This window comes from Telopea speciosissima, chromosome 11 (genome assembly GCF_018873765.1).
Source record: "Telopea speciosissima isolate NSW1024214 ecotype Mountain lineage chromosome 11, Tspe_v1, whole genome shotgun sequence".
NCBI classification, from domain to species: Eukaryota; Viridiplantae; Streptophyta; class Magnoliopsida; order Proteales; family Proteaceae; genus Telopea; species Telopea speciosissima.
Window position 1 is genome coordinate 46,297,644 of NC_057926.1, and position 15,670 is coordinate 46,313,313.

General features: G+C 38.3%; 2 protein-coding genes across 2 annotated transcripts; both read right to left on the bottom strand.

The window, feature by feature from the left end:
• Nucleotides 1-5,873: 5,873 nt before the first annotated feature.
• LOC122645219 lies at nucleotides 5,874-6,352 on the bottom strand. Its single transcript, XM_043838550.1, has one exon. It carries the CDS (start codon nucleotides 6,350-6,352, stop codon nucleotides 5,903-5,905), a length of 450 nt encoding a protein of 149 aa, XP_043694485.1. The 3' UTR covers nucleotides 5,874-5,902.
• Nucleotides 6,353-9,457: 3,105 nt separating this feature from the next.
• Nucleotides 9,458-15,157, bottom strand: LOC122646433 (protein NRT1/ PTR FAMILY 4.6-like). Its single transcript, XM_043839983.1, has 5 exons — nucleotides 15,043-15,157; nucleotides 14,728-14,945; nucleotides 11,539-11,979; nucleotides 11,325-11,449; nucleotides 9,458-10,292 (listed from the first exon to the last, which is right to left on the bottom strand). The coding sequence occupies exons 1-5, from the start codon at nucleotides 15,128-15,130 to the stop codon at nucleotides 9,458-9,460; spliced, it is 1,707 nt and encodes a 568-aa protein (XP_043695918.1). The 5' UTR covers nucleotides 15,131-15,157.
• Nucleotides 15,158-15,670: the final 513 nt, after the last annotated feature.

The following is a 15,670-nucleotide window of genomic DNA, read 5'->3' on the forward strand; positions in this document are numbered from 1 at the left end:
ACATCAACCCTCTGTTGAATGATCGTTGGGTTACCACATTACACTTGGTCCTAATGATTTCAGGCAAGTGAGTGCACTAACAAGTTAAATCAAGTGGCAAACATGATGTGGATCAGGATTCAGGACAGAATGGGGAAAGGAAAACTAATGCAGCGTTTGTTATGCATTCTTGAAATGCATTTTAAGTCAATTTTGCATTCTTAGATGATAAGAAAGTGAAAAGGATTCTGTCCAGCACCCTGCCAGGGATTTGGTGGGGGCGAGAAAAGACCGCCTCACCCTTGCTCGAGCAAGGTACTCGGACAGGGGTGAGGCGATCTTTTCACGCCTCACCAAGTTCGGTGTTGCACATGCAGCCTGAGCAGGGTGCTGGACAGGAGCTGACTCCATAAGAAAGTGGCTTAGCTCTGGACCCATTTTTTCGATTTTCCCTGATTATGGTGTAGCTCTGCCTCTGCTCCTAGATTTCTGACTTGAAAAGCCTATCAAATATACAAATTTTATAATCGACTTCTGCTTCCAACGCCAAAACCCAGAAGTAGGAACTAAGCTAAACATAGTAACATACTACAAAACATTCATGGATCAATAAAAAATTGGTATAATTGCTAGGGGTAATGGATTTTATTGATCTTTATGAAACGGAGTTTGATCACTATTTTTTGTCGATGTGTTGGGTACCTTCTGGCCATTCATCTAAGAAAATAGTTCTTACACTCATGGTAGAAACCCATTCATACTCAATATTTATTCTTTTCCACATGGACAACTGATGAGCTATCTCAACCGTGGGATAGAGAGGTTATGGATTGTATTAGTTGCATGCCAAATTGTAGAACCTAATTCAGTTAAGGATAAGAGATCATTGTGTGGTCACGTGGTCTTTGCATCAGCGAGGGGGCAATGAGAGCGTGTGTATAGGGGGAATTTTCATTTCATAGGGGTTGTGGCAATAATGCTCCTATGTTTGAGCATAGGATCCAAGGAAGGTAGCATTCCTTTTCCCGTCAATTATATACTTTTCTTTCTATTGGCACCTGTTCCATGTATGTTCATGCACCCCTATGATACTCCAATTGCTATTGTTCTTTTTCAAAGTGTTATTTTGATACGGGGCAAACTCTATGACATGTGAGCAAGGGTACTTGGGCATTATATGCCCACAAAATTTGGGTCCATGTAGTAAAGATTCCTATATGCCACTACGCCCAAACTCCCAAGTTTTAGAATCATGTAAAATAGAAAACTAAGGCTTGATTTGATATGATTTATATTTAAATTTCAGGGGAAGATTTCTATTTTGAAAATTGTTTGGTTTGATTTTTGTACTTTATTTCACTGAAATAGAAATCAAGTGGAATAGAAATTGTGAAATAGCTGAGGAGGTGTTTCAATTGATTTTACTCTTGTTCTTTAATGAGCACATGGTTAATTTGATGGGTAAAGTAGTAATTGTATGTTAAAAATAAAACACCATCCTTTTTTGCTAATGGTCTGAGGTCTCATCACTGCCACCACCACCATAGTCACCATTGCCACCACCACTGCCACCATATGTTTCTTATTGTCTTCTTCCCCTCAATTTTTCCATAAATATTCCATCGATTTTGATTTTGTGAGGGGTGGGGTGGGAGAAACATGGAAACAATAGCACGAACATGAGTACCTTGTAATTCTCATTATTTTCTCACTACAAATATTTAAAGGAAGTGGTTGAATCGCATCTCTATAGGTGTATTTAGAATTTAACATTTCTTTTATTTGTAAAAAGTAAGATTACAAATTATTTGACACCTTCAGGGGTGTTAATAAGAAAAATCTCATATTTAAATAGTTTTATTTCTCGTACTCTTAAAAAAAAAGTTAGGGAGAGGGTTGGGTATGTCACCAGCTTTCGGTAAGCTAGTGGCATAGGCCAATCACAAGGGTGGACATAGGATGACTAAGGGGTCGTTTCCAAAGGGGAATACAAGATATCATCCCCCCCCCCCACCCCCATCCCCACCCCTACCTTCAACCATCTCTACCTTGGCTTGAAATCTGTTGAGCATCCTATAAAGCTAAGCTGTAGATGCCTCCATCTCCGTACCTCCATATAGGTATAAATCCACAACTATCTGATGCATCCCTCACCTTCAACAATGAATAATATTGATCAACAAGTCCAAACAGGACTCAAACTTCTATGTGGTGACCGGCTTGGTAAGCATATCTGTACGATTTTTGTTTGTGTGAATTTTCCTCAAGTGAATACAATTTTTTGACACAAGCTCCTTGATCTTGTGAAGCCTCATATCAATATGTTTTGTCTTTACATGAAACACTTGATTCTTTGCAAGATGGATGACATTCTGACTGTCACAGTGTAACACCATACCTTCTTGTTTTGACCCTAACTCATGAACCAATCCAGCCAACTAGACTCATTCCTTGGTAGGGGTGTCAAAAAAGCCTGGCCAGCCCGAGCCCGCCTTAACCCGCCCTGAGCCCAAACAGGGTCTGGGCCTGGTTTTTCAACCCAGAGGGCGGGCTTGGGTTTAGTATTTTCATGGCCTTGGCAGGGTCGGGTCGGGTTTGGGTTGAGACCTCGGGTTGAGCCCGGCCCAGCCGAGCCCAACCCAGTATTATAGCATTAATTAAAATATATATATATATATAAGGGTTGGTGATAGCAGAACGTACGTCCTGCAAATTTATTTCCACGTATGTAAATAATAACCGTTGATTAACTACAACATTAATCTCAACCATTCAATGAATGTACATCTGGTCACCTATTATTGGCTGTGACAGTTTCTATGAAGTGAGTTTAGTTTCTAGATAATATTTTTTTTTGGTCAAAGGTTTCTAGATTAAGCGGCCTGTGCTTTTTCCATCGGAAATTTGAGCCGAGGAGCAACTCTTCTTGTCTCAGCCGAGAGAGAGGGCACCACCTCTTTGGTCTGTGCTTTCTGTGAGTCAGAAGAAGAAAAGGTAGAAGTGAAGGTAAGAGAGACTCCAAGATGGCAGTTGGTGCGAGGACGAGAACAATGATGAACGGATACGGAAACTTAACACCAAGATTGAACTCATTCAAGGTGGTATATTCCAGAGAGGGAAAGGTGATGGTGAAAGAGGGAAGGACGAGGATTTGGAGGGTTTTGTACTTAGATATCTAGGTAGGCAGAGGAGGGATGGGTTTTTGAGGCAGAGAGAATTTTTCTCATGTAAATGTTCAGATATACAATTTAGATTTATTTTATCTTTACTACAATTAGTAGATGATCCTGCTATCTTCGTGTTTTTCCTTCTTCCCTTATCTAAAGCTTTGGTCCCGTATTTATGTTTAGAAATTTGGACTCTGATTATCAAGAACGATTTACAAGTTTTTCAATTAATGTTCTGGCGAATTTGCTAAATGGGGCAAACTAAAGGGATGGTGGAGTTTTGCTAGAATAGGTTTTCCCTAATTCTTCCTATCATGAAGAGATTTAAAAAAAAAAAAAAAATGATTCGATTGAAAAAGAACGCTTCCGCAGAGAGATTGGGTGTGAGAGGATGGCATTTTGATAGTTTCGGGTGAAAACAGAACGGTTTCACAGAAGGATGAGGTGGAGAAGATAGTAACTTCAGTGACCTGCTGTCACGGTCTCAGGTATGAGATAAAACATGCTTAACGGCTGAGATTTAGCATAATTAAATCATTGGATAAAAACAATCCAACGTGCTGTGAAGTTATTCTTCCGCACGCATTGCGACATTTAAGCCTATATATATAATGGTATTTCCTATTCAGCCATAGTATAGTTCCAAAGCCAAACGCCCAAACCCTAAATCTTAAAATCTCTAATCGCTAAAGATTGAGCCGGAGCAGCGGCTGAAGCTTCCTTCAGTCTCTTACTTTCCTTCGACCTTCATTGACGACTGCCAGAGAGAAACACTGCAACTCTCTCTCTCTCTCACAACCACCCAATCTTTGTTTAAGCTTTAAACCAACAACAGAAATGGAGGAACCCGATCCAGCAAACCCCTTTAGAATCCCCATCACAGGACCTCGGTTTTTGGGGAAGTTTTGCACGCATGAAAATAGAGCTGCTGTATTGAAATAGGTCTCCTACTCTATGTCGAGCTTCATTCTTTTTTCTTCCTATTAGCTCTTAGTAGATATTACTTTTTTTCTTTCTTGTAGCTCTTTGTAGAATTTACTTTTTTCCCCCCTTCATAATGTTTTCCATTTTTCCTTCTATGAAAACTTCCTATCAAGACAATCTCCAAGCGAAATACTGTTAAGACTTGCAATCTCATACCTCCCAACCGTTATCTAGCATATGAAAAAAGAAGTTTGCAAGTCTCTTTGTTCCCCTTTCCTCTCTCTTTTCTTAATCAATATTTGAGGGACGGGGAGTCACCTGATTAAATAAACAAGTAGGGCAAATATAATTGAGGGTCAATCAGGGCCAACCTGGCCCGACCCTACCCAATCAGGGTCGGGTCGGGCTAAGGTATACCTTGACAGGGCTGGGATTGGGTTGAGGGATTGTAGGCCCTGGCAGGGCCGGGCTTGGGCTGAGTTTAAGACCCCTAGAGTTGGGTTAGGGTTTAGGGTAAGCCCGGCCCAGCCCGACCCATTGACACCTATTCCTTGGCTGGCTCAACCGTCGCTATATACTCTGTCTCTGTAGTGGACAATTCAATTGTGGACTGAAGCATCACCCTCCAATGCCTCCATGAGATAGGTCTACCTGCTAATGTAAACATATACCTTATAATAGACCTCCGCCTATCTAAGTCACTGGCATATATAATCAATCAACGTATCCCGCCAACTTTGTGGAACCTCCCTTAGTGCTGAACATAATACCCAAATCTATAGTCTTGCTTAGATATCTGAAAACCCACCTAATTGCATTCCAATTCTTCTTTCCTAGATTACTCATGTATCGACTGACAACACTGACTGCATGAGGCAAATCTAGCTTGCTACACACCATAGCATAATAAGACTCCCAACTTTGCTAGTATAGGGAATCAGAGACATATGCTCCACCTCCTCATGAGACTCCCAACTTCTTCATGTGTTGTAGAGCCTCGAGGCCTACGGCCCCTTAATGACCCTTTAGAAGCAACCAACCAATCCAATCGATAGAATACAAGACATCGTACCCCCAACAACATTCTCCATCGATTTCTCTCGTCTAGAGAAACTCTTTGTAGGAGATATATGAATGACAACTAAATTTAAACTACCCAGTCAAAGGATGAATGTAAACTTGTAAGGTACTACAAAAGCAAAGGTGAGAGTGAGGGAAAGAGGTAATGTTGGAGACAATGAGATTTAGAGTGGTTGGGAAACCTTGACTACATCCACTGCTAAGTGTTAACCCCACACTTGGACTTTCCACTAGAATGATTACACAATCACCCTTACAAATGTTTTTCCGGGTTCAACAATAACCTAAATGTTTTGGCTCACAGTCACTACTGTTCGTAGTCCACAACTCCTCTCTCCTTCGATTCGAATCGGATAAGAGATTGGTTGGAATCCCCGGAATCAGCCAAAGTTCTAAGAAATGGAATTGGAAAAAAGAACCAAAGATTTACACAGATTCAGGAATTACTGACTAAATGAAAGGTGAAAAATAGCCAAAAGGAAAAATCTAAATACATTCAAAGCCAATTCCATAATGAGCTTTTAGAATCACTCACAATCCAAATAAGGGTATACCAATTTTTTAACCATGTCATAAACCCACAAAACAACAGTGATTAAACAACAAAACCTAGGCCTGTACCTCAAGTTCTCACAGGCTTTAATTAGTAAATAGTACAATTATTGGTTCACGAGATAACATTGGTAAAGGAGAAAAACAGAAGGAAACAAGTAAGCAAAACTTGAATTAGACAAAGAAAAATAGATTAGTTACTAGGCTTCACCATTTTGTTGGAGATAGATCTTCTTTTCTTCTTCATTCATGAAAGATATGAGAGGGAAAGATTTGCCTACCCCCATAGCTGTCTTAAAAGTGATCTTATTGCCTTCAATATGCATCTCCACAATGGATACCCACACCATCAATTGCCTAGTCTTCACTCCTGTCATCTTCTTCATCTTCCCTTTCTCCACATAAGCTGTTGTCTCTGCAGTATAACTTGCTTTAGTGTTGGTTGCTACATTGAAATGTTCATAGGCTGACTTGCATTTCCACCACACAAATCCTGTAGCTTTCACTCTCCCACATTCTACAAGCTCTCCTGTTGGAAGAACACCACTAGGGAATCCAAGTTCTTTCATTAGTTCCTCCGAAAATCGGTCACAGGCTTCCTTTCCATAGACAATTTCTGCCCCTGCTCTTTCAGCTTCCTTGCTAGCCATGGAGGAACTTCTTCAAGTACCTGTTGTGAAACAGTTTTAGGTGGTTTTTGTGACAATGGCTGAGAATGAAATGGAAGCTATTTATAAAGTAATGAAAGCAGAAGTGCAGAACCTTTTGAGGTAATGGGGAAGATAAAAGTCAATGGCTGGTTTACTATTCCAAATGTTTGATCAGGTTAGGGTGTCAAAACCTAACCCAAACCCACAAAACCAAACCGATCGAAACTGAATTGAATCGAAACCGATATGAATTTATTGGATCATGTTTCAAACTGGGTTTTGTGATACTAAAACAAAACTGACCATACGGAAGCTGATAAGACACCGAATTGAAATTAAAAACAAACAAAAAAACACTATCAAACCAATATAATCTGATAAGAAATCGATATCAACCCAAAATTCATTAAAAAACATATTTTTTGGAAAAAAATTTAGCATACTATTGTGTCTAGACATAGGGTAGTGTTCTTTTTTTTATATATTTATATGGTAAATCAAAACCGATAAAAGGAACCGAAACCGATACACCCAAATTGAATCATGTTTTGAAGTCGCTTATTTTTACATTGAAACCGATGAAGTTGAACCAAAACTAGTCCAAACCGATGGATTGACACCCCTAGATCAAGTCTTCATGTCATAGCTTTGGAAGTTTGAAATTTGAATGTAATATACGGAAAGGATTTTTTTTCATTTTAAAAAGAATATTTGGTATTGCACAAGTGGTCCAGAAGTGGAAGTATTTCTTTATAAAAGATTTCTAAGGTCGCTCGTCCAATTCTGGAATCTCCAGAATACTTTAGTTGTAGCATTTGAGAGAGAGAGAGAGAGAGACTGTAAACACATTATTATCGGACGTGCAGTCATGGAACAATTATTCAACTCTTCTAGAATCTTTTCTTGATAAGCTCTCTATTTATTTATTTATAGGAAAAAGAACGTTAATCGATCGTGAGACACAGAAACTGTACTGTGGCCTAAAATGACCTTCTTGCCCTTATGGGATTTCCATCCTTTCATTGGATAAGACGATCATTTCTAAACGGTAAGAGAGGTTACTATGTCTAGGCGTGGGAGCCATGCTAGGCACGTATATTAGGACGATAAAGCCAGAATCACTCCAAGTTGCTTTCTCTTTGATAATATCGCCTAAAGACAATGGAATTGTTGAGAAACTCTAGTGGTCCTAAAATCTCCAATAGCCACAACATAAAGAAATAAGATGAGGGTATTTTCAAAGGTATCGGAGTGGCTCGATCTGCTTCGATCATATCTCATCTCTTTTTCGCAGATGATTGTTTCATTTTTCTATCAAATGCAACTAAGAATGATGTCTTGGCTATTAAATCTATTCTTGAACTTTTTGAAGATACGCTAGGACAAATAGTGAACCTAGATAGAAGCTTTATTCACTTGTGCCAACTGCATCATGGTTTTAGTGATCGGCATGGATCGGCTGTATCGAAAAAGTTTATTTCTGGGTTTCCTTAAAAATGGGTTTTCTTGACTATTTTACCTCTTATCTGTACTGTTCCATCGATACAGTATCAGCCATGTATCAATATCGGGCACTTTCAAAACCATGCAGTATTGACCGTATCGGGCATTCTGATACCGATACCTCAAACCATGAACTGTACAGATTCAACTTGCCGGACCTTGTCTAGAATCCTTGGTTTACACAATTATAAAATATCTGGGCACTAAATTATTTTGGCATTGTGGTAGATCCTCTTCCTTCCAAGTCATAGTTGAGAGGTTAGAGAATAAACTCTCGAGCTGGAAAATGAATTTAATATCATAGGCACGTTCTCCTCTCAGGTTCCTTGACCGGTCATGTGCGTAGGTTCCTCTCATAGGAGGGGTGGAAATGACACCTCACCCCCTGCCCAAACACACTGCCCGGGTGGGGTGAGATTGTCATTTACGCCCTCCTATGAGAGGAACCTGTGCACGGACAGGAAATCTGAGAGGAGAAAAATTCGGGCGCACCACCCTCATCAAATCTGTCCTCTGCCATCCCAACCTATATAATATAGCCATCCGCCCATCCACTTCTTTCCCATTACGGTTTGTAATAAAATAAACTCGATCGAATGAGAGTTTTTGTGAGGTCATTAATCATCTAAAAAGAAAATCCACACCATCTCGTGGAATGTATTGTGTAAAACCAAATAAATAACAATCACGTAAAGACCAAACCTTAATAAATGCTCTTCTTTAAAAAAAAAATTTACATGTACATGTCATGTTGTATTCTTTATGGTCTACTTCCTTATGTGGTATTTTAGTTGTAAATTTCATGAGGTAATTGTATTTATATTCATTGAGTTAGTGTGCTCATCACATTATTTATAACACTTTTTTCAGAGTCAGCATAGATATTGGATCGTATTACGAGGGACACCCCAAGCTCTAGGGGTTGAAATATTTTCTCTCTTTTTGAGGACATGGATGTGCATTTGTTTTAGATTGTTTGTAATGTTGTAACCTTTCATAAACTTTAATTATTATTTTTACCTAAATACCTCCATAGTATTTTTGTTTTTAAAAAAAAAATAAAAAAATTTCCGTTGATTTTTAAATAGACTTTCCCGATCATTTGATTACCGTCCGCGAGAGTGGGCCTATTACCTTTATCCGGGTTTGGGTCGTTACATAGGAGATAGCCGACCTCTTTTCTCCAAAGAGATCGAAATTGTAGGAACCCAACAATTAAAGTCTATCATTTTTCCATTCTGAAAGAAATATTTAAAGAAATTTACATCGTTAAGTAATTATCAACCACACCATAATCCCACGTATTACAACTACCCCCCACAATCTTACAAAGACTCCCTCGTTTAAATGCAACTTCTAAATACATATTCAAATTTAAATATAACAACTTTATCCACGTAACACCTAACTCTTATCCATACATCCAAAGCATCAGATACACGCACTCCATGCAAGTAATTGCCTTCTCTTTTTTCTTCCTTAGAATATCTGATACAAATGATTTATGATGAAGTAGTATCTGATAAAGCCATAGTTGTGCACTTGTCCTTGTTCATTTGAGTATTAAAACAGTTTCCACCATCAAATTGATTCTTAAGATTTTCAAATTTCATCATCCAAATCAACACTAGTTTTCCTATGAACATATTTGGTAGCCCAAAACAAATAATTCAAGAAGCCCACAAGGCCAAGGACTGCTAGCAACCAATAGAATCGATCAAGATGATTCTGATTCAAATTGTTTCCTCCTAACCACCCTTGTTCTCCTATACCACTTCCATGTCTGGTGTACTTATTAACTAGTTCCACAAGAGTAGAGCCCAACAAGGAAGCTAACCCAAGGATACACCAAAAGATGGCAGTTCCAAGTGATTTCATCCCCCTTGAAGCTTCATTATTGAAGAATTCTAGCAATCCAACATAGGTAAACACATCTATGATAACAATACCAAAAAATTGAAGCCCAAGCCATAACACAGACATGGGCACTTGAGTTCCTAAGTTAATTAGCCCATGTTCCTCTGCAATGCTTTTCCTTTTCCTCTCTATCAAAGCAGCAGTAACACCAGCTAATGAGACTACTATGTAGCCGACGGCGATCCGTTGCAAGTGGGTGATGCCAGTTCTATGTCCTGTGAATTTACTTGCAAGCGGCACGAATAATCGATCATAGAAGATCAAGATGATTGCTTGTAAAAATATAGGGATAGTCACAAGAGAAACAGGGGAGACATTGATCTTCCCTAGTGTAGTGTTCATTGTGTTTCCTTGTTGAATGGTAAATGTTAGAAGTTGTGGTATGGGAATGTAAGCAAACAATGCACTTAGGAATATTGGGAGCATTCGGAGGACAATTTTAGTCTCCTCTACTTGGGTCACACTGCAAAGAGACCAATTCCCTTTCGGCCCTTGTAGAATTGAAGCTTTGTCCAAGAATCTGCAAACAAAATTAGTGGAATACTTAATAATCATTCTAGGCTGATAATGCATAGTTCTTCTGTCTTAATGGTTTAACATTATAAGGATGCCTTTGGCATGGATTCTAGGCTGATAATGTATTCGAAGAAGTCATACCAAACGCTGCGTTAGACCTCCATCAATGATTTTAAACATATGGATCCATTATTTATTTAACGTATATTTGTCATTTCATCTTTTCAACCTCACACTTTTTGGGTCTCCCACACCCCATCCCTTGAAGATCTCAACTCTAAACCGTAGTTAAAGAGAATGAACTATACAACTATACTTTGAAATTGTCTGAAAACGTACAGTGGACTTTTTGATATGGAGAAAGATTTTCTCCACCCATAGAGGACGGTTCACCACCATTCACAAACCCCTGTGACTCTATTTGTTTGACGGAGAAAAGTGGAAAAGGTAAAAAAGGGTGGGAAACTTGTACTTGTTTCCCACAAACTACCACAAAAGTGACTGTTTGGTTAGATGGGTGAAAAACTTCCAGACAAACTCATTAAATGCATTTATTATTGTCTGGTGCGGTGGCATCCCTCTTATTCCCTCCCATTTCTCTACTATTCATGGAAAAGTTACTTTTGAATCTATCTCTCTCTTCTTCCTATTTCCTTTCTCTCCCACTAAATCCCACTCCAGTAAAAAAAGAATATTCCATTATTATCTTTCCTTGTCAATCCAACCCACAACATGTAAGACCCACCCTCACAAGTTTCCCACCCCTTTTTATCCGTCAAACAAACAGAGCATATAGGATTTTTTCCTCCACATACCCTCTCCCGCCCCGTGGTGAATGGGATACTTTTCACCGTGGATGGAGGAAAACTCAGTCCTTTCAAAATTAAGGGTGTGTTTGGTGTGATTTCTATGAATGCATTATCGACCTAGAATTTCCCGGCTGGATGGAGGACCAGTTGGCATTTTGGTCCTCCTAGCCCAAAAAATATTGGCTTATTAATTGTTCTTTACATTGATATATGGTTTCTAGACTTACCTGAGACTCTTTGTGTGTGGGAGTATCTCTCCTATCATCTCTTCATCAGGAGATCCTTGATATAATAATTCTGCTCCATTTTCTGGTAAGGGAAGATTTCTTTTCTTAATTGCAGCCACCAAAACCTAAAGATAGAAAATATTAGTTAGATATTAAACATAAACAGATTAGCAATCTAATTAGGAACATCAATTAAGTAGACCTTAATTCTTACCTGCAACATTCTAGTAAGAGGGCTACCTCTTGGGATTTGATGCCGGTAGGATTTAAAACCAAATGCAAATACTATGACTCCTAATAACATAACAGCTGAAGTTACAGAGAGACCTTCAACCCATCCTTTGCTTGATTCAATCCATACTATCAAGATTAAACCCATCACTGATCCTCCAAAAATGGAAACATTTAACCAGTTGAAATAGCTCGATTTTCGCCGAGATTTGCTGATAACATCATCATCAAACTGATCTGCACCAAATGGTGGGAGATTTGCTCTTAAACATCCTTCACCTAATGCTATCATGTATAAGGCTATGTAGAGAACAGCAGCTTTGGAGCCATGGACTTGTTTGCAGTTGCTTTGTTGCCCCGAAGTGTCACATGCTGGTGGCCTAAGTGATGGGAAATATGCTTGAAATGTAAGCAATACAAAGCCCTACAAAAAATAGAGACAATAACAAACTTAACTGTGTAAGAATATTTGATTTTATTTTAAGATTCTATGATAACTGTCATTAATTAAACCCTTTCCCATGGATGATCAGCTATGAATTTCTTGGAATACATAGATGGAGATGCATAATTATGGATTAACCAGCCCAGGCTTGGTTTCCTTACATGTTACCACAATACACATCTCGAGAAGGTAATAAAGGGTCTTCATATTGTTGGGGTTGGATGTGTCTTATATTCTGCATAGTTGGAAAACCGGGTTTTGACTGGGGCGAGTCGCCCGAGTCGAGTCAAAATTTTGGAAAATCTGGTCAAGAGTCGTGTACATTAGGTCAGAGTAAAAAATGACGAGACTGGGTCATAAATCGTCTGAGTCAAATAAAACTTGATATTTTTACCCGAGTCATGACAAACTTGACGAGTTTTGTCATTTTTAAAAAAATCATAAAGTCAGTTCGCTTAGAATTTTAGTTGGGTAAAATAGTAAATCCGTATTCTAAAATAGTAGTAAACCTTCAACTCCTCAATTCCCTTCTCTTGTTCAATGGTATAAACTTAAAATGCATTGATATGTGATTCAATATCTTATCTGGTTTTTTTTTTTTCCATATTTTTTTTGTATTTTTTTAATTTTTTACTAATTTATACATATTTATTTATATTAAAAATTTTTGAAAACATGACTCGCCTTGACAGGGTTTGACAAGGCTGAGTCGCCAAGTTTTTCTAAAAGACGAGTCAAGTTAGAAAACCTGATTTTCCAACTATAATATTCTATGGGTTCACATAATGAATTATTATTGATATATATTTGTAATTGGGTTGGGTTATGGGGTTCGTTACATATACAGGGTAGAATTGTAATTATATGGGGATTAGGATTCCCTCCCTATATACTGTCTCTATGGGAAAAACTTAGACACCAGTAAAAGGAAGATCACTTTGTAAGGTACACATTCATGCTAAACACGTTAAATTTCAAGTGGTGTAAAGAGTTTTTCAAGTTTAATGAAAAATCTCGGATTCTCTCAAGTTGATGTAGACATTTTAAATTCCAAGTTGATTATCAAATTTGACTGTGATGATGTCTGAAAAATTGTCGATATGCACATATTGAAGTAATGTAAGATAATGCATGACTGCTGCTTTTATCTCAAGAAAATATAAATAAATATATATTAAATAAAAATTAATAAATAATTATCTATAATTGTTAAACTATAATCAGAAGCTGAGATACAACCAAATTGAAATCCAACTTCTGAAAGGATTCAAATCTGGATTTTTCATTATTTATTTATATCTCTTCTCCTAACTTCCAGAAGCTTTACAGAGGTTAAAGAAAGATTCAAATCCCTAATTATTTTTTTTTTGGGGGGGGCGGGGAGGGAGGGGGGGATGTGCAACCAAGAAAGATCCAAAATCAAAGGAAATTTTAATTCCATTGTGCAATAGACAAAAAATAACATGGCCCTCAACCAACATAATGAAGTCAAGATGAGATTTCCAAAACTGAATCACTAGCAATATTTTAGAGATTGTTGTTTTTTTTTTTATTGAATATATTTTAGAGATTGTTAAGGGACCAGACAAGGTTTTTATGATTTTAGTTTTTCTCTTCATGTTGTCCAAGGTCAACGCTAATAAACCCATTTACTTCTAAGTTTAAGGTAATAATCAAAATAATTATTTTAACCACTATGAAACAAGGGTGGGCCTAAGCCAGCAAGATATATTTTGAAATTAAACAACTCCAACGACGATTGTTGGCGGTCATTGCCCGTCTCATCGTGTCTGGGCAGCATGGTCCTGCCGGGCAGCTCGGCAATAGAAGATCCAAATTCTATATATATATATATATTGGATCTCATCCTTAGAAGCACATCAGGTTGTCACTCCCTATCTCTGCTCAGATCGTAACTTTGATATCACTTGTTAGGGATTTTAGTATAATTCACTCAGAAACCTAGCTGTTAAGGAGAGGGTGTCGAATTACCCACAAGTCTCTACTAACATTCAATGTGAGATTATTACTTCCACCTTCCATGTAGAACCTAACCCTGACAACAACTTTTTGATCTACAAAAAGATTAAAACAAGGATGAGGGTTGGTTATGCTATCAGTTTTCAATAAGCTAACAGCATATACCAACCACAGGGTTAGACACAGATGGGTAAGGGGGTATTTTCCAAAAGCGGGGCAAAGAAAAAGACACATGCTCAACACCCTGGCGACGTGCTCAGTCGTTTTCTATAAAACAAAATAAAAAGGACCCAGTTACTGTTTCTCCCAAAAGCAAATGTTCACTTTTCTTGTAAGAAAGGGTGGTGCTTTATTTTTCCATTCACACCTGAGTCATACCTCATTAGGTCCTATATTATGATATGATTGTAGACCAAGCAAGTAATCAGTTGGGCTCACTTTCACGTGCGAGAACGACTCACAACTGTTCAGATGGAATCCACCCTATGTGGGGCCTACAAAATGGATTCCATCTGATCGAATGGCTGTGAGCCCTTCTCGTACGTTCAGGGAACATGATCCTGACACACAAGTGACCGGTGAGGCAGAGTCTGCCCCATACGGAAGAGAGAAAGAAGTACAGCCCATGGGAGAGAGAGAGAGAGAGAGAGATGCTACCTTATGGTCTCCACATCTATTCCTCTCTCATGACCAATAAGCCAACTTAGCCAAGAACTTTACCTCAGAGAGAGAGAGAGAAAGACTTACAAGGAAAACTAGAGGAGCAAAAAGAAGTAAAGTTTTGAATCTAGTGATGTAAGAGTCTGAGATGAAGCCACCAAGCAAAGCAAATGCGCATGTAGCACCAAAGAAGTTAGTCACAGTGGTGGAGGCAGTGGCAACATCCATATGCATGGTACCTCGAAGATAAGTCACCAAGTTTAGAAAGGTTGGTGCATAAGACATGTTTGTCATCACCACCATAACTGCAACAATAAGAGTAGAAGAAACAAACTCATCAACTCAAATCTCTAAATTTCAAAAATCTGATTTGGGTTTTTAGTAGATCAGAGTTTCACTTACAGCAGATGAAAAAAGCAGCTTTTGCTCCACCATGTCTCTCTTTGTTGATGGGGTTTCCCTTCCAATCCATAAAAACTTGAACAGCCATTATTGTTGGTGTTGGAGATGCTATCAGGCTTATAATGTCTCAAACCCTAAGTCTCCAATCTTTCTATATATAGCCTAATGAGAAGACATGTTTTTTTATTTTTTGGGTGAAAATAGTGATAAGACATGCACTTGGAAGTTAGTACTACTAAGTCAAAGAAGATTTGAAATGATTTTTTTCCTTTGTTTTTTGGGACAACATCAAAGAATTTCAAAAGGAAATCAAAGGAGAATAATTTCATGTTAAAACCAAAATTTATAAAACAAAAGTGAAACACCAAACCTTTGAACTGCCCAATCTAAAAACCCCTTAGCTGTGGGCAGTGGTTTTCTCTGTTGGAAGAACAGGGAACAAACAAGAAAAACAATAAAGAAAAAGCATTCGGTTGGTTGGAGGTTTGCTAGTTGAAGTAATTGCCCCTAGGAGGTCATGGGTTCGATTCTCTTGATCACATTTGTGCCATTAAAATGCACCCTTTCCCCCTCCCCCTCTCCTCCCTTGATAGTTGTAATTATGTTGGTTTGTCTTAGTCTTCCCTTT